The 19,229-nt window shown below is 43.5% G+C and overlaps 1 protein-coding gene and 1 long non-coding RNA gene across 8 annotated transcripts; one reads left to right on the top strand and one right to left on the bottom strand.

Moving 5' to 3' along the window:
- Positions 1-1,513: 1,513 nt before the first annotated feature.
- Positions 1,514-4,395, bottom strand: LOC103709740 (FCS-Like Zinc finger 8-like). 7 transcript variants are annotated; one of them, XM_088722776.2, is made up of 3 exons: positions 3,959-4,395; positions 2,201-3,262; positions 1,514-2,073 (listed from the first exon to the last, which is right to left on the bottom strand). In XM_088722776.2, exons 2-3 carry the CDS (start codon positions 3,214-3,216, stop codon positions 1,923-1,925), a joined length of 1,167 nt encoding a protein of 388 aa, XP_088578902.2. In that variant the 5' UTR covers positions 3,217-3,262; positions 3,959-4,395; the 3' UTR covers positions 1,514-1,922. The 7 variants fall into 7 exon arrangements, with proteins under 7 accessions (XP_088578902.2, XP_008793453.4, XP_088578905.2 ...); XM_008795231.6 differs by having other exon boundaries at positions 4,167-4,381; XM_088722779.2 differs by lacking the exon at positions 3,959-4,395 and adding an exon at positions 3,611-3,742.
- Positions 4,396-7,010: 2,615 nt separating this feature from the next.
- On the top strand, positions 7,011-9,070 carry LOC149753576 (uncharacterized). Its single transcript, XR_016413428.1, has 2 exons — positions 7,011-7,271; positions 8,181-9,070. It is a non-coding gene; the product is annotated as an uncharacterized LOC149753576 (long non-coding RNA).
- The last annotated feature ends 10,159 nt before the right edge of the window (positions 9,071-19,229 follow it).

Here is a 19,229-nt window from a genome sequence, read left to right as displayed (position 1 = left end):
CACAAAATCACTTTACCACTTCTTGAACACCAGAGGTATCAAATATAGATTTGCTTACTCATTGTGGAAACCTTCAATATCACTTAAAATCAAATGCTTTCCTTAGCTATGTTGGAAAAAGAAGCTTAACACTAGAGACAACCTTGAAAAAAAGTTGGGTAAGCATCTTGGCGGTTGTGCTCTGTGCTATGATGCAAACGAGACTGTTGATCATCTCTTTTGCACCTGTAAGTTCTTTTCTACTATATAGAAGACCATCTGTTCATCTTTTAAGGTGTTTCATCCTCAACTAAGTTTTGAAAATCTATGCATTAATTGGAGGTTGAGTTATTTTACAAAATGTGCTCAGTCCGTCATTCTTATATTGATTACTGCTATATGTTAGGCCGATTGGAAGGAGCGGAACACCAAAATTTTTCTAAATAAAAAATCTTCAATTGTCTCAATTACTACAGAGGGACTTCGAATTTTCAATGATTAGTCGAGGTTATATGATCCTAGTATGCAGATAGAGCTGAAAAGAATTTGGTCCAAAGTGAAGAATATTGTCTCTAAGCTTGTGGATGACTAATGCAGTTGATTTTTTTTTTTCATCGGAGAATGCTCTCATTTCAGGTGGATCCTGTTCTCCCTTGTCAGCATGGTTTTGCCTTGGTTGCATATGATGAAATTTCAGCCAACTACATCTCTTCTAATATATGCTCTTGAAAGTCAAGTATGATTGGAGCATATTATGTCCTACTTACTATTCAACTATCATACAGCCCCACCTTCGACCTGTGCCTCAGCTACAATCAGCTTCTTCAATGTTTGAGGGATTGCAACTTAGTTTTCTTCGGCTACAGCTTTTGTTCGTCCTCTAATGCCTTCCAGTAGATTGTATTATGCTTCAGAGGAAGTACCAAACGTAGTATGAAATTGGTTATGGACTCTCTTAAGTCAAACTTTTCTGTGAAATTTGGAAGTTGAGGCCATTCTGAATTTTGGTGTTTTTTTTTAAGTCTCATTCGGATGTGGAAAAGGATACAACAACTTAGTCTTCTGAGATCAACAAAACAGAGCTCTTCAAGTTCAAAAGAGGCTAGTATAGCAGGAAAGTGTTGGCCTAAAAATTTTTGTAAAATTACTTAGAACTTTCAGACAATGAATGCTCCTGCTTGTAGGTTTGGATGAGGTCATTTCCTCTACTGCTTCTTCTTACGAGCATCAATAATTCCTATCCTGATTATCAGACACTTGATTTGAAACTATTTAGCTTCTTTTTCTTACATCTGTTTCTCTCCTCTCTTAACAATGTAACTCATCTCTGCCCCTCATTTCTGTTATAAATATGTTTAATCTTCAATAAAAATTGGATAGCTCCTTTTGCCTCCCTTTACATCAACAAAAAAAAAAAAACCAGGGCCTATGTGTAAATTAAGCGCTCTATGCTTTGAACAATTCCATCAATGTTTCAATGCAAAGACAGTATCCAATAATAGAAAAACAAGCAGAACAAAGCAAAAGAAATATATAACATACCTAAAAATGGCTCATACTCATTAGCTTATAAGGTTCATGGAGATATTACATTAACTGCTGCAAGGGAGGGAATGAAGAAAGGGAAAAAAAATAGGGAGCCCATGCAGTCTCTAACGCCCCTTCCGACCAAAACTATAAGAGAATGGAAAGCTTATCCATAATGCAAATCCCAGGCAAAAGAGGGAGAAAAAAAAAAGAGGGCAATATCCAGCCACAACCCACCAATATCACCATGAGTGCCGAAACAAACACCAGCAAACAGATGAATGTACATGGTGATCATCCATGGCTGCTACAGACTCACACAAACAGCTCTTCATAAACAGATGATCGAATTGTTTACCTTGGAGACTCACCACTCAAAGACTAATGGGTTGGGACTCATCAATCAATCCCCCAGCCTACGACGCCACGACCATCCCGGCAAGGAAAATATCCTCATGGAATGATGAATCAGAAGCATCGTAACAATCAGCTGGAGGCTTCTCCGTTTCCTCTTCAATCAAAATTTCCTGCTCGCGGCAATTGCAGCTACAGAATGCTTTCTCACCTCTGCAACGCATACAAGAATTTTTTTCAGAAACTGAAACTGCTAATCCTCGTGATAGAAGAAAGAGATGAGTGCTTAAAAGGATTAAAATTCCGTGTCAAAGAAACCAGAGAGCATCAGAAGACGAACCTATACATGTAGATGTCTTTCCCCTCCAATTTCTTGTTGCAAGAGAAACAGTGGCTCAAGAAATCATTGGAGGGGCAGGGCGGCGAATCCACGGGGCACTTGACCAGCCAAGATGAGCCTCCCCCCTCTTTTCCAAGCTTATTCTTAGAATCCGGCGACTGAATCGGGTGGCTTTCAAGAACGCAATCCCCAAAAATGTGCGTCGTCTTAGGGTTAGGACCATGGGAAATTATGCAGGTATAGTCCTCCGAGAGCTCGATCTCGCTCGCGGAGAGAGAAGAGATGAATCCATGAGAGGAGCCAAGGGATATCGGGAGAGACCCCGACAAATTGTCAAAATTGGTGGGCTTGCTAACTAATCGAGAAGCATCCGGGGCGGAATTCTTCGAATCGGATGGAAAAAATTCAGAACTGGACTTGGGACTACGGTACACAAAACGAGCCAAGGGAAGTGATGATCTACCGATATCGGCGGACCAAGATCGAGTTTTTCCGAACTCCCCAGGCTCCAATTCGGCTCCTTCGGATCCCACGGCCAGTTTCGAGCAGCCGGATCGGGAGGAAGGCGATCCTACGTGAGCTTGTGCAGAAACCCAGACGATCTCAGGCAGGGTTTTGGGGGTTGGGATGTTAATCCTCAGCTGTGACCCAAGCAGTATGTTCTTGGTCTCGGAGAACCCCAGCACCCTGCCGCCCGCCTTGGACTCGTCGTTGAGAGAATCCACGAGGCCAAGGCCCACCCTGGGGCAGTCCCAGCTCCTCGGCTGCCCCTCAGGGCCTGGTGATCTCGGGGACCTCACGAAGGAGCTGCCCAGATTGGAAAAGAGCTTGTAGTCCAAGGGAGAGGTAGGGCTCCTCGCTGATTCCGAATCTGCCGAGCCCTTGGCGCTGAACCCCACGAAGAGGCCGGGGACGCTGAAGAAGGAGGTGCTCCTGGCCCTTTGCATCCGGCCATCAGGCATCAGGTGGTCTTTTCTTTGCTCCCTCTGCACCGGCCTGCTCCTCTGCCTCAGCATTATCTCAAACCTACTTCCCTCCTCCCGCCTAGAGAACAAGAGATTCCTGTACCCCAAAAATATATTAATAAGAACAAAGAAAACCTTTTTAGAATGGAAGAAACCAGGTAACAAGCATACATCGATCAAAAGGAACGCAAGAAACAAAGAAGGATGATCGTGGTCTCACAGATATAAAGATTACAAACCGAAACTGTTCACAAAAGCCTGCTATGAAAGAGCAAATCAATATGAAGATTCATTCCATAAATGATCACATCTCTAGAGATATGTTCAGATGATGATTCATATTGAACAAGGGACATCAGGGGAAACCAACATTATAAATTAGCCCATGAGAGACGAACTCCATGAATGCACTGAAAAGACATCAGTAACAACGAAGAAAACGCACAAGCTTTAGAAAAGAAGACGGATTGAGATATATCGACGAATGTAGGCATCAAAAAAGAGACTTGCAACGCCACCGGGGCCATGCATACAAGTAGATGACAGAGGAAATAGACAGCCGTCCAATTGTTCATCCAAATACAAGCACTAACACAAGGAAAATTAAAATAGATGCATCGAAAGAGGTCTCGAGATCGTATCACCAAAGAGCAACTTGAAATCGTCAGTAAAGGCCAGATTATGACCGATTTGGAAACATTAACTCTAAGAATATGAAAGATCAAGGGAAAAAAAAATCCAAGCAAACAAAACGAAAAGGATGAAGGAAAAAAAAAGAGGATTGGAAATAGACCTGCTGCCTCCAAAACCCAAAATGGAACCCAGAAAGCAGCACCTCCACAAAAGGACTACAAAAGATGCGTCAAATTATAGAATAAATGGAAAAGGGAAAGCATCAGATTTCACGAGCTCCCGAAGGCTAAATCCAAGAGGGCATATGACGATAGCCCATGAATGCATGAGGGCAGCCCAGAGACCAGAGGGTGAAGCAGAGAACCCACCTTCGTCTTCTCTCCTCCTCCTCTCTCTCTCTCACTGTATCTGAGATGCCTCTCAGACAGAGGCTGAGGAGAGAGCCAGGTGCAGTAAAAAAAAGGTTGACAAAGGTATGAAGCTTGCCCAGTACTGCTCTCCCCCCACCCCCTCCCTCTCTCTCTCCCCCCTTTTTCTGGCTTCATGCATCAAAATCAGAGCAGCAGCGTGGCTTCTGAAATACTCCTCCTCCTATTCATGACTGTCAGGAAAATAAATTAAGAAATACGTATTGAATACGGTTGGTACATACAACATAATGCTCAAAAACAGGCTCTAGTGGATGGGACCCCCTTTTTGTACTCCATGTTTTTTCTGGAGCCGTATACCGTCCACAAGAACAGAACCGGGAAACCGAATCCAGTTTGCGATGCGGACCGTTGCTTCCGTTTTTTTTTTTTGGGTACCGGTGGGAAACGGATGTAATCAACGAGAACAGAAAAGGAGGAGGGGAAACCGATTCCCTCGGATTTTACCGAACAATTTAAACCAAGCAACTGCCGTCGGGGATGGCCTCCTCGATGATCAGTGCTCGCTACCGACCACCATCGTTCAATGGATGGGACCCTTGGGAGGACCGACGGTGCCGAATCACGAATGAGAGCCAAATGGATGGTGGCAGATGAGAAATAGTCCCATTCACGGGTGGGCCCAGGAAATTGGACGGTGCAGATGATCCGTCAGTGGTGGGGCCAGGATGGCAGAGTAGGGGCATCTTTTTTCCATCGGTTGAACAGGAAAGGAAAGGTGACGACAGCGATAGCAGAAAAGGACAAAGCTGACCGGGCGGGTCCCGCACCAACTGACGCGTGTCTTTTTTAACCTTTACCTTCCTTCAGGTTCTTAGGGCTCGTTTGGTTCACAGGAAAAGAAGGGGAAAAAGTGTGGTCAACGAAAAAATAATGAAATGCCTCTTGTTTGGTTGGAGTTTTCAAAGGAGAAAAATGAGAAAGTTGTATTCCCATGGGAATATTATTCCCACATTTCATGGAAAAGTCTTTCCCATGAGAAACTTTCCCATGAGGTTGGAATCACTCCTTTTTTATTTTTTTCCAAAAAGACCCTTCAACATTAAAGAAGCATTAAAGAGGCATTAAAGAACTAATTTTTATTAAGGGAATAATAGGAATTATACATAACTTTTCTAGGAAAGTGGATGGTCAACCAAACATAAGCACTTTGGAAATTTGTCATTTTCCAATGGTTAACCAAACATGCCAAAAATACTTTCCTAGGTATCCTCTTCCTAGGAATATGATTTCCAGGAATCATATTCCTAGGAGGGAAAATCCTTCCCGCGAACCAAACGAGCCCTTAGTTCTTATCACGGGGGGTTTACTCTTAAGAAAGTAGCGGGTGCGTCCACCGCGCCCATCTAATCGGGGCGAGTTGCCAAAACTCAAGCATACTCTCCCCTTCTTCTTTTTTTTTTTTTTCTTTTTTCTTTTTTTTTTTTGTTTTTATAAGCCGGCCTCTCACTATACTTAACCGTGAGAAGGCCCATATTCCTGCTGCAAAATTGGTGCAAAAACAAAGGAAATGGTGCAACGCAAACATTTCCTACGAAAAATGCTTTCTTGTCCTAATATAAAATTGTACGGTATAATTTGATTAATTGTAGATTTAGTGGAAAAAAGTGGAGATGGGTTTAAGTAGCTCCTTAAATTGCGAGAGATAGATTTTGATGGAAGAAATATTAGACATCACGACCTCAAATTATACTAACCTCCTTGATCTCGATATTAACCGAGCTAAACAACTTCAATCAAAATTGAGGAGATATTCTGCACGCGCTAATAAAAACGGTAGTTATGACAGCACTGCTATCAATATATAATCTGCGTAATTACTACTGCATGCTGCTCACGTGAAATATTTCCCACATTGTAACTATGCAGGTAACCGTTGCCTGGCAATTATGGCACGTCACACCAAATCAGGTAACATATTGGTAGACTATCCTATATAAAGATTAGTTCAGAGGTCCTCAAATAAGCTCATTGAAAAGCTTTATTTTTTAAAAATTTCTTCCTTTTATACTGATATCCTATTATTCTAATTTAGGTATCGGAGAGTCTTTTGTCGAAAACTTTTTAGCAAGCAACGTTCTTGCAAGTCACCTCCGAAGGAGACTAGTTCTTCCCCATCTCAGTCGTCTCGTTTAGTTCGATTCTCATCGATCTTATATCAGTAGTATCTCCTGCGAATAAATATCCTTCATTGGTAGGTTTCATTCTTTCATTGGATAGGTGATTTGGAGCAGAAAAAATGCTGTGGGGCCTATGCCGGTTCACATGGAAATTCTACCCGGACCATCTTTTTGAGGCATGGCCGCTTGTCATTGCATGTAACCTCTTAAGCCACCAGGCAAAGAAACTTTTCTCGTGAACAAAACAAGGAGCCTCTTTGGGACCGGTTCATCATTATTAATTTATGACCATGTAAACACGTATCTTTTGCAACATGGGCAGCTCCAAATCAAGTCTATTAAATATGCGCATGGAATATACCCCATAAACTTTCTTTTCTATGCAACTTTTATGTATATCGAATGGCATTCAAGCGTCTTATATCTCCTTCATCTATTATTTTAAAGTATTTATTATGTGGTGTTTGTTGTTTTTAATTAATTTGTTGCCGGTATGATATACAAGTTAAAGGCAAATCTACTAATGAAAAAGCATGGGATGGATGACCCCATCCAAATCATCAATTCATTGAATTAAATGTTAATTTTATATTTAAAAGCCCTTATAATTCAATAACTTGCTCATCAAGTGTGAAGACCCGAACTGAAGTCGGCAAAGAGTGCCGACTTCAGTTGGGTCATCGTGGTTTGCCCACGAAGACCACGCCGGCCGAACGGCCAGCGAGATCTCCGCACGCCCTTCCCCTCTCTCCCTCTCCCTCTCTCCCTCTCTCTCTCTCGCTCTTTCTCTTCTCTGAGAGCCCCAACCCTTGTTCCATTTCATTTTTCCTCCTCATTTTCCCCTCTTCTAGAGACGGTCGCCGGAGCCGTAGGCGTCGCCGGAGCCGCCATCGCCGCCGGAGAAGCCACTCGTCGACCGCCGGAGGTGAGAAAGACTACACATTTACTGTTTTATGGATTTAAGAGGGGAAAGAATAAGGTTAGGTTAATCAATTTCATGCCCTGTTTCGGAAAGACATTTTTTTTTTGATCGACCGGCCGACGGTGGCCGGCCGAGGTCAATCCGGCCGAAATGGGTTCGGCCGGAGGTGGGTGACGGGGGGCCGGGCTTCCAGCCCCGGTCTCCCTCTCTTTCCTCCCTTTTTCTTCCTCTCTCTCTCTCCTTCTTCTCTCTTTCTTCCCGTTCGGTGCCGCCTGTGAAGGTGGGGTAGCCGACGGCGGCTGGCCGAGCACGCCGCCGAGGACCACGGTCGGCCGCCGAGGGCCGACCACCAGCCACCTTCTTCTTCTTCTTCTTCTTCTTCTCCTTCTTCCTCTTCTTCTTCTTCCTCTTCTTCTTCTTCTTCCGCCGGCTGGGTGTTTTCCTTGCATCATTTTCTGTGCCCTGTTGGTGTCTCAAACCAGGCACAGATGAGCTTTGGGTGTTTCCTTTGCATCGAAATCCGTGCCTTAAGGGTGAACCAGACTTTGAACCGGGTTTAAATTGTGAACCGGTTCCACCTATTCCATGAATGGGTTTTGTTATGGTCTGATCAGACCTGGTTTGGGTTGGGCTAGGGGTCTGTGTTGGGCTGAGTCGGGCCAAATTGGAACTGTGGGCTGGTTTGGGTTGGGCTCGAAATCTGATCCGGACCTGTTATCTGGTTTGGCTCAATTGGGCTTAATCTGTGTTGGGCCACGATTGACTTGAGTTTAAAGGATCCTGATTTTAGAGTCTATGTTTGATCTTAGGGGCCCATTCTTGGATCTATGAACTTAAGGGTTTAAAGGATTAGAAATAGTTTAAATTATATTTCTTAGTTAATTAAATAATTAAAGTTTGTGTTTTAATCAGGGGTTCGTGATATCTGTGGCAGGGATTCTTAAGCTAACCCAGGTAGGTAACCTTGCTTAAAGTATGATTTACATGTACTATGCATATGTGTATGATTATTTCCAGCATATTGATATGTTTTATATTCTTGGCAGTATTATTATTTAGAAGCATGTTTTTGACTGGAAATCGATCATCTGAAAATCTATTATGCATATATTGGTTTTGAAAACTTATGTTTATATTAAGTTTAATTGTTGGAATTTGTGGATGTGATTTTGGAGACCGCGTGACTATTGTCTAGGATTCCCGCCAATGGGGTGGAAACGTTGGCCCTGTCGACTTGTATGAGGAGCTAGTTCCGGCACTATGGGGTGTTTTGGCTCTGCGGAGCATGCTCTGAGGAGCAGAGATTGGGGCACCCTGGGGTGCAGCACTGCGGTGCAGGGCTCCATTTGGAGCAGAGTGTTGACACTTCGGTGTGACCATGCCACTGGGTGATGTGGCCGTAGTCATGCGGTAGAGCTGTGGATTATGTTATGCGTGATATGATAGACTGAAATGGTATATATATATATTACTTGAGTATCGGATTGGTTTGCGGATCATCACATTTATTTGTGCACATGACCTGTAGTTACATTGCATATGCTTTAATACATGTTATCGTGACTTTATGCATGTTGTTACCTACTGAGCTGTTGTAGCTCATACCTGTTTTTGACAAAATTGCAGGAGATGATTGATGGGGGATTCGGGAGGAGAGGACTTATGACACTGGACATAGATAGATTTAGATTCATTTTGTCATAAGTAATTGATCTTGTAAATAAATGTTATCAACTTTATTTGAGACATTTGAAATTGAATTATTGATTTGATTATCTTAAATGATAGATTTTTAGTATTGATATTGTGATCTGATGTTGTGACTTGAGTGTCTGATTATTCAGCCTTGCACGCCCGTGCGGTCCGCCGTGCGGGTGTGCGGCGTCTGGCGCGTCTCGGGCCTAGGTTCGGGTTCGGGGCGTGACAGATTTAGTGGTATCAGAGCTTAGGTTAACGATCATTAGGGACATCAGAACAAAAGAACAATAACTAATGAAAACCCTAGGAGCATAGGGACATATGTGAGGAAATAAGAGTGGGGTAGTAAACTCATAGGATGATTTTTGACTTAACCCTAACTTGTGGTATTATGTCTGTATCAGGATGCCGCCCCGCCGTGCTCGTGTACCACCTCGTCGTCTGATTGAGACGATGGGAGATGATCCGGCGACTCCTCGCCCAGCTGAGCGAGTTCAGGAAGAGGAGATTGCTCCGACAGTTTTAGACCGATCAGAACAGGATCAGGCGGGAGGATCGACCCCAGTATTGGAACTGGTCAGGGAGGTGATTGGGCTGGTCAGACAGCAGAGGGACCCACAGCCACAGCATCCCTCTGCTAGCTCGTCGGATCAGGGGAGGAGCATTGCAGAATTCCGGAAGTTGGCTCCTCCGGCCTTCAAGGGAACCACAGATCCCCAGGAGGCCGAACACTGGCTAGACGAGATGGAGAAGGCCTTCAGGGCCATGGGATGCACCGAGGAGGAGAGAGTCAGATATGCTACTTATATGCTCCAGGACCGGGCACACCACTGGTGGGAGTCAGTGGAGCGGACCATGATACAGGATATCGGGACTGTGACTTGGGCTGGATTTCGGACGGCTTTTTATTCCAAATATTTTCCGTCCAGCCGTGTCAGAGAGTTGGAGAGAGAGTTCCTGAGTCTCTCTCAGGGGAGTATGTCAGTTGAGGATTACGAGGCAGAGTTCGATAGATTGTCTCGTTTTGCACCCTCCCTCGTCCAGGACCCTATAGCCAGGATGAGTAGATTTGAGGAGGGATTGAGACCCCACCTGCGTCGAGGCTTGGCTGCTGTTCATTGGACCGACTATGATGATCTTGTAGACAGAGCGAAGAATATGGAGATTATCTGGAAAGAGACGCAGGAAGCACATAAAGGGAGGCTGAAGAGGGCCAGAGATTCTGATTCGGATAGTGAGCGGCATGTACGTCAACCCGTGCAGATCCGTCACGGAGCAGGACAGCGAGCTCCACCTGGGAGGACTGCACCAGAGCACCGGGTGATATCAGGAACCTGTTATTTTTGCAGTCAGATTGGACACAAGGCCATTGATTGTCCCCGGAGACTGCCCAGGGTTGGAGCATGTTACAGATGTGGCCAACAGGGCCACAAGATGGCTCAGTGTCCTCAGACCCAGTCTAGGACTATTGTCTGTTATGGGTGTGGTCAGCCGGGCCACAGGATTTCTAGTTGTCCCCGGGCCGGATTTGTGCAGAGGCCACCGAGCGCTAGGGCTCCTCAGCGGCAGATTCCCCCTGATCCAGCACAGATTTCTCAGCCAGCCGCTCCCAGACAGCAGACAGGAGGAGGGTCTCGCACCCAGGGACGGGTATATGCACTGACACAGCAGGATGCTCAGGCATCCAACACGGCAGTGACAGGTACCTTATTAGTACATTCTACTTATGCATATGCACTATTCGACTCAGGGGCCACACACTCTTTTATTTCATCTACATATGTGCATAAGCATGATATATTTTGCTCACCCTTGGAGAGGGAATTATGTGTGAGTACCCCAGCTGGGGGTAAGATGATCACTTCACTGATATGCAAGTCTTGCCCAGTAATTGTAGAGGGTAGAGACTTGAAAGCTGACCTTATTGTCATGGACTTACATGAATTTGATTTAATTCTGGGTATGGATTGGTTAGCTATATATCACGCTACCATTGACTGCTTCTCGAAGCGGGTGACTTTCCGAATCCCTGACATTGAAGAGTTTTATTTTGTGGGTGATGGAGGGTGTGTCTCCTCTCAGATAGTGGCAGCCTTACAGGGTATTCGGTCTCTCAGGAAGGGGTGCTCTGTGTATATGGCGGCCGTCATGGATTCTGAGCAGTCGGAACAGAAAATTGAAGACATACCCGTGGTCAGGGAATACCCTGATGTTTTTCCTGATGAGCTTCCTGGTTTACCACCAGTTAGAGAGGTAGAATTTGCCATTGATCTAAACCCTGGTACGGCACCCATATCTAGACCTCCTTACAGAATGGCCCCGGCTGAACTAAAAGAACTGAAGGAACAGTTACAGGAGCTATTGGATCTGGGTTTCATTCGACCCAGTGTCTCTCCTTGGGGTGCACCAGTGTTATTTGTGAGGAAGAAGGACGGCAGTATGAGGCTATGCATTGATTTCCGGGAAATTAACAAAGTGACTATCAAGAACAGGTACCTCCTGCCCCGGATTGATGACTTGTTTGATCAGCTTCAGGGTGCCCAGGTGTTTTCAAAGATTGATCTGCGATCAGGATATCATCAGTTGAGGATAAAGGAGTCTGATATAGCCAAGACTGCCTTCCGCACTAGATATGGCCATTATGAGTATCTGGTGATGCCTTTCGGGTTGACAAATGCTCCAGCTGCATTTATGGATCTGATGAATAGGGTATTTAAACCTTTCTTGGACAAATTTGTAATTGTGTTTATTGATGACATTTTAATCTATTCCAAGAGTCATACTGAGCATGAGCAACACTTGAAAATTGTTTTGAAAATTTTGAGACAGAATCAATTGTATGGGAAACTGAAGAAATGTCAGTTCTGGCTGGATCAGGTGATGTTCTTGGGGCATGTGGTATCTAAAGAAGGAATTATGGTTGACCCGAAGAAGATCGAAGCTGTAGTTGACTGGAGCAGACCGACAAATGTATCAGAGATCCGCAGTTTTCTTGGATTAGCCGGCTATTACAGAAGATTTGTAGAAGGCTTCTCTAGTATTGCTGGGCCCTTGACTCGACTCACTCGCAAAGGAGTGAAATTCGAGTGGTCAGATCAGTGTGAGAAGAGCTTCGAGGAATTGAAGCGCCGGCTAGTGTCAGCACCTATTTTGACTCTGCCAGTCACGGGTGTTGATTATATTATTTACAGTGATGCCTCCAAGAAGGGTTTGGGCTGTGTGCTGATGCAGAATGGAAAAGTTATTGCCTACGCCTCTAGACAGCTCAAGCCTTATGAAGAAAATTATCCCACTCATGATCTTGAGCTTGCAGCTGTGGTGTTTGCTTTAAAGATATGGAGGCACTATTTGTATGGAGAGACATGTCAGGTATATACTGATCATAAAAGCCTGAAATATCTCTTTACTCAAAAAGAGCTGAACATGAGACAGAGGAGGTGGTTGGAGTTGTTAAAAGATTATGATCTGACTATCCACTATCACCCTGGAAAGGCAAATGTAGTAGCAGATGCACTGAGCCGGAAATCTTCAGGGAATATTGCAGCCTTGATTACTACTCAGAAGGATATTCTGGAAGATCTGAGGAGAGCAGAGATAGAGGTGTATCTACATGAGGCTACTATGAAATTGGCAAACTTGCGAGTCCAGCCTACACTTATTGATAGAATTAAGGCAGCGCAAGTTGATGACCCTCGACTCCAGAAGATCAGGAAAGATATCGAGTCTGGTACACAGTCAGATTTCCGTATACATGAAGATGGCTCTTTGAGGTTTATTAACAGAGTCTGTGTTCCAGAAAATCCTGGTCTGAAGAAGGAAATCATGGATGAAGCTCACAGTACGGGATATACAGTGCACCCAGGCAGTACCAAGATGTACAAGGATCTGAAAGCGGTGTTTTGGTGGAATAACATGAAGAGGGAGATTGCCCAGCATGTATCGCAATGCTTAACTTGTCAGCAAGTTAAGATTGAGCATCAGAGACCAGCAGGTATGCTACAGCCTCTGCCGATTCCAGAGTGGAAATGGGAGCATATCACTATGGATTTCGTATCAGGACTACCTCGTACCCTTAGAGGTCATGATTCAGTCTGGGTGATTGTAGACAGACTGACCAAAACAGCTCATTTTCTGGCAATCAAGACTGGGATGACACTGGAGAAGCTGGCAGAATTATATATCGAGCAGATAGTACGGCTGCACGGAGTTCCAGTATCCATTGTATCAGACAGAGATTCCCGGTTTGTGGCACATTTCTGGGGCAGCTTGCACAGAGCTTTGGGGACCACCCTTAGTTTCAGTACAGCCTTTCATCCACAGACAGATGGACAGTCTGAGAGGACTATCCAGATTTTAGAGGATATGCTGAGAGCCTGCTCTATTGATATGAGGGGCTCTTGGGATCATCACTTGTCACTGGTAGAGTTTGCTTATAATAATAGCTACCAGGCAAGCATACAGATGGCTCCTTATGAAGCTCTATATGGTAGGAAGTGTAGATCGCCTATCTGTTGGGATGATGTGGGGGAGAGGAAGATCTTGGGTCCAGAGATGGTGCAGCAGACAATGGAAAAGATTCAGTTGATCAGAGAACGACTCCGAGCAGCTCAGAGTAGACAGAAAAGCTATGCAGATATCAGGAGGCGGGAATTGGAATTTCAGGTCGGAGATCATGTGTTCCTCAGAGTATCCCCTTCTAAAGGGATCATGCGGTTTGGAGTTCGAGGCAAGCTCAGTCCGAGATATGTGGGACCCTTCGAGATTCTCGAGAGAGTTGGATCTGTTGCTTATAGACTGGCACTTCCACCTGCTCTATCGGGAGTTCATTCTGTATTTCATGTCTCCATGCTGAGGAAGTATATTGCTGATCCAAATCATGTGATTGATGTGGCACCTTTGCAGCTTCGCGCCGATCTTACATATGTGGAGCAGCCTGTCCGTATAGTGGATAGGAAGGACCAAGTCTTGAGAAGACGCACTATCCCATATGTCAAGGTCCAGTGGAGCAATCATAGTGAGAGAGAAGCCACCTGGGAGCTGGAGGAGGAGATGAGAGAAAAGTATCCAGCCTTGTTCTCGGATTGAGGTATGTTTTTAATTTCGAGGACGAAATTTCTTTTTAGTTGGTTAGAGTGTGAAGACCCGAACTGAAGTCGGCAAGGAGTGCCGACTTCAGTTGGGTCATCGTGGTTTGCCCACGAAGACCACGCCGGCCGAACGGCCAGCGAGATCTCCGCACGCCCTTCCCCTCTCTCCCTCTCCCTCTCTCCCTCTCTCTCTCTCGCTCTTTCTCTTCTCTGAGAGCCCCAACCCTTGTTCCATTTCATTTTTCCTCCTCATTTTTCCCTCTTCTAGAGACGGTCGCCGGAGCCGTAGGCGTCGCCGGAGCCGCCATCGCCGCCGGAGAAGCCACTCGTCGACCGCCGGAGGTGAGAAAGACTACACATTTACTGTTTTATGGATTTAAGAGGGGAAAGAATAAGGTTAGGTTAATCAATTTCATGCCCTGTTTCGGAAAGACATTTTTTTTTTGATCGACCGGCCGACGGTGGCCGGCCGAGGTCAATCCGGCCGAAATGGGTTCGGCCGGAGGTGGGTGACGGGGGGCCGGGCTTCCAGCCCCGGTCTCCCTCTCTTTCCTCCCTTTTTCTTCCTCTCTCTCTCTCCTTCTTCTCTCTTTCTTCCCGTTCGGTGCCGCCTGTGAAGGTGGGGTAGCCGACGGCGGCTGGCCGAGCACGCCGCCGAGGACCACGGTCGGCCGCCGAGGGCCGACCACCAGCCACCTTCTTCTTCTTCTTCTTCTTCTTCTCCTTCTTCCTCTTCTTCTTCTTCCTCTTCTTCTTCTTCTTCCGCCGGCTGGGTGTTTTCCTTGCATCATTTTCTGTGCCCTGTTGGTGTCTCAAACCAGGCACAGATGAGCTTTGGGTGTTTCCTTTGCATCGAAATCCGTGCCTTAAGGGTGAACCAGACTTTGAACCGGGTTTAAATTGTGAACCGGTTCCACCTATTCCATGAATGGGTTTTGTTATGGTCTGATCAGACCTGGTTTGGGTTGGGCTAGGGGTCTGTGTTGGGCTGAGTCGGGCCAAATTGGAACTGTGGGCTGGTTTGGGTTGGGCTCGAAATCTGATCCGGACCTGTTATCTGGTTTGGCTCAATTGGGCTTAATCTGTGTTGGGCCACGATTGACTTGAGTTTAAAGGATCCTGATTTTAGAGTCTATGTTTGATCTTAGGGGCCCATTCTTGGATCTATGAACTTAAGGGTTTAAAGGATTAGAAATAGTTTAAATTATATTTCTTAGTTAATTAAATAATTAAAGTTTGTGTTTTAATCAGGGGTTCGTGATATCTGTGGCAGGGATTCTTAAGCTAACCCAGGTAGGTAACCTTGCTTAAAGTATGATTTACATGTACTATGCATATGTGTATGATTATTTCCAGCATATTGATATGTTTTATATTCTTGGCAGTATTATTATTTAGAAGCATGTTTTTGACTGGAAATCGATCATCTGAAAATCTATTATGCATATATTGGTTTTGAAAACTTATGTTTATATTAAGTTTAATTGTTGGAATTTGTGGATGTGATTTTGGAGACCGCGTGACTATTGTCTAGGATTCCCGCCAATGGGGTGGAAACGTTGGCCCTGTCGACTTGTATGAGGAGCTAGTTCCGGCACTATGGGGTGTTTTGGCTCTGCGGAGCATGCTCTGAGGAGCAGAGATTGGGGCACCCTGGGGTGCAGCACTGCGGTGCAGGGCTCCATTTGGAGCAGAGTGTTGACACTTCGGTGTGACCATGCCACTGGGTGATGTGGCCGTAGTCATGCGGTAGAGCTGTGGATTATGTTATGCGTGATATGATAGACTGAAATGGTATATATATATATTACTTGAGTATCGGATTGGTTTGCGGATCATCACATTTATTTGTGCACATGACCTGTAGTTACATTGCATATGCTTTAATACATGTTATCGTGACTTTATGCATGTTGTTACCTACTGAGCTGTTGTAGCTCATACCTGTTTTTGACAAAATTGCAGGAGATGATTGATGGGGGATTCGGGAGGAGAGGACTTATGACACTGGACATAGATAGATTTAGATTCATTTTGTCATAAGTAATTGATCTTGTAAATAAATGTTATCAACTTTATTTGAGACATTTGAAATTGAATTATTGATTTGATTATCTTAAATGATAGATTTTTAGTATTGATATTGTGATCTGATGTTGTGACTTGAGTGTCTGATTATTCAGCCTTGCACGCCCGTGCGGTCCGCCGTGCGGGTGTGCGGCGTCTGGCGCGTCTCGGGCCTAGGTTCGGGTTCGGGGCGTGACATCAAGGATGGAACACTATTTAGCACCAAGAGATCGTTATTTAAGAATATTATTTTTTTCTAAAAATATTCGTTCTATCTTCCGCCTTCTTTATCTCTCTCATGAGCGCACTTGGTTAACAAATTATTATATACATAATCCAAAGCACCGAACAATTATACTTTTTTCTGTCTATCTTGGATTTCATTTCTACTTTATTTAATTTATTTGATTTAACCTGTTGATTTGCGAATTTGCATGCAGCGCAAGATCAATGCAGGTTTTAATTTCAATCCGTTCTATATCTCCAACACTTGGAGATTTTAATTTCACAAAATCTAATATGCAGTGTGATTTTTTTTTTTAACTATGACAAAATCTAATATGTAATTTCACAATCACCCTCCTACATAACGAGTACTGCTTCATTACCCTTATCATATACGAATTGAGAGTCAACCTTCGTTATTGTTTATCATAGGTGGAGGCAAGTGGTTTGTGAAGGACTTTATTGCCCATTATATTCGTGCTAACTCTCTCTCTCTCTCTCTCTCACGCGCGCGCGCGCGCGCACAAAAAAAAAACTAGGATGTGTCCGTTAAAATGTACACAAAGCATTTTCTTATATTAGACTTGCCACCAAGTAAGCAACCCATAAGTATTTAGTTACACTTCTTTATTGGCCAAATAAAACTCATGCATAAATTCAATTCAAATTGGAAACGAAGCATCAATATTCGTGTCGCTTGAATCCAAAGTTGTATTATAGCAACGACATGTCCCACACGGGATGAATAATTAGTAGTGGGAAAGGTATGAAGAGATTAATTGTACTAGGTGAACAGATGTACGAAAGTCCGTGGGTAATGAAAAGAGCCCAAGAAGTAACAAAACAAAGAACAAAGTATCGGAGGTCCCAATGCAAAAGCGTCCAAAGACTTGTGCTGCAAGGAAATTTAGGTGGTGGAAAAGATTAAAATCATCTCATCACCAAAATTAAACTCATTTCCTGCTACTAGACCAAATAACGATATCATTAACTATCCAACTTATTTTGTAATGATGGAATGAGGCTGGGAAATCATTCATTAATATCATAATTACTGGTTTTTCATTTCCTTGATCTCCTTGCATTATGTTTCATTTCACGTCCCACACGTGAATGTGATGAGTGGTTGACCCTTCAATCGATGGCCACTACAACCTTTTGCCTTGCATCGGCCCATACCGTACCCCCACTTCCGTCTCCGGCCCTCGGCCTTAAATCGGAGCATTTACGGTTATTTTTGAGTTCCTTAATTTTCTATAAGTATTCAAGATCTCTTCAAAGTTATCAATATGAGACTAAACGCACGCCTGCATAGATCTTTACATATTTTCTCTGTTCAAACTACGACATTTTCATCAAGCTAAAAGTTCAAATCTATTCAAATCAAATCACAAGCACAATAATCGGCTCATGGTCAGCCTCCATGAACCAGATGTCATTCCTAACATCCTATAATCTTATCCAAAGAAACCAGCTAAAAATTATTTTCTAAATTTTTTAGGCTTGAATAAATATCTAAGATGTTCAATACGAATGGTCGGTTTGAAACTAAATAAGTAAATATGTACGGTATCATACTTGCCATCATCCCATCACGTCGCCGCTAGGTACTACGTCACCAACTTTGGATGGTAAAAAGACGAGCTACGGTTTAACTCGGACCGGGTTAGAGTTAAACCCGACGCCCCTTCGCTAATGTTAGTATAGTACTGTCCTTTATAATAACAATAATAAGAACAAATGCAGTCGTTGGTGTCGTTTAGCGAGACTCAGCTTTTCATGATTTCGGGTGGCAGAAAACGTCAGATACGTACCCCCGCCTCCGACGGCCCAGGATGGAGATTCGCTGACGGTTGCCAGCTCATCGACGGCCAATATCCGCCCTCTCGTATGGCACGCACGTGGCGAGCATCGCCGCCCCACCACACGTGCACTGCTCCCACGTGGCAGTCGCCGCAGCGCGCCGATGCTTGGAACGTCGCGTACGGTAACACCGCTCTACGGAATATGAAAAACTCGTCCCAATTATAACATCCACGGATTATAATATCCATTGATTAACCCCACAACGGCGAGATCCATCAGAACCAGTGCAGAAGATTCTAGGTACAATATGCAACCGTCGTCCATCATTTGTTTGTCTTATTATTCTATTTTATCTTCACATAAATAGATATACATAAATATTAATTTTTTACATAAATACTCCCATATAAAATCGGTATTTACATATACATATTTTATAAAATACTTACTTTTGCTACACTATTCTTTTTTATTCTTATTTTTTTACTTTTAATACTACTAAAAAATTAACGATTCCATATTCAAAACAACATTTATAAGCCCGAAAAAACAAAAATATAATTTCAAAATTTTATTTTTAATTAAAATAAATATGATTTTTATTAACCGTGTTAAAAAAAACGTTATATTAAAGATATTTATTTAAAAATAGTATTTTATAAGAATACAAAAATGAATATAAATTTTAAAAGAATATTTATATAAATTTTATTTCTAAAAAGATATTGATAAAAAATTCATAAATATTTAAATATTATTTTGATTAATTTATTTTTGCATTTTTATTAATTTTTAATTTAATGAATGATTAGTGAACTTGGGATAAAATTTTTGTACTGCTTTAAATTTTGAATCTCTGTAGTGGGCTCACACGCGTCATAGCTAGAGAGAGTGGCAGTAAAAAAAAAAATTAAACGGATTGTTCTGGGTGGTCGAATTTTTATATCATTCTGCTTCTTTATTTGAAAATCTACTTTGCAGTGCAATAATTGCAGCAGGATGCGACCCGTCACGATTGACGAAAAATTCCAGCAGATGGCGACCTACAAATTTTTGTTTATTCTTGCTATGATATCAA

The sequence above is a fragment of the Phoenix dactylifera genome, chromosome 5, assembly GCF_051530095.1.
Source record: "Phoenix dactylifera cultivar Ajwa chromosome 5, Ajwa_hap1_PhDact_Kaust_v1.1, whole genome shotgun sequence".
Lineage (NCBI taxonomy): Eukaryota > Viridiplantae > Streptophyta > Magnoliopsida > Arecales > Arecaceae > Phoenix > Phoenix dactylifera.
Note: the sequence above shows the minus strand (reverse complement) of the source record. Positions and strands in the feature narration are given on the sequence as shown.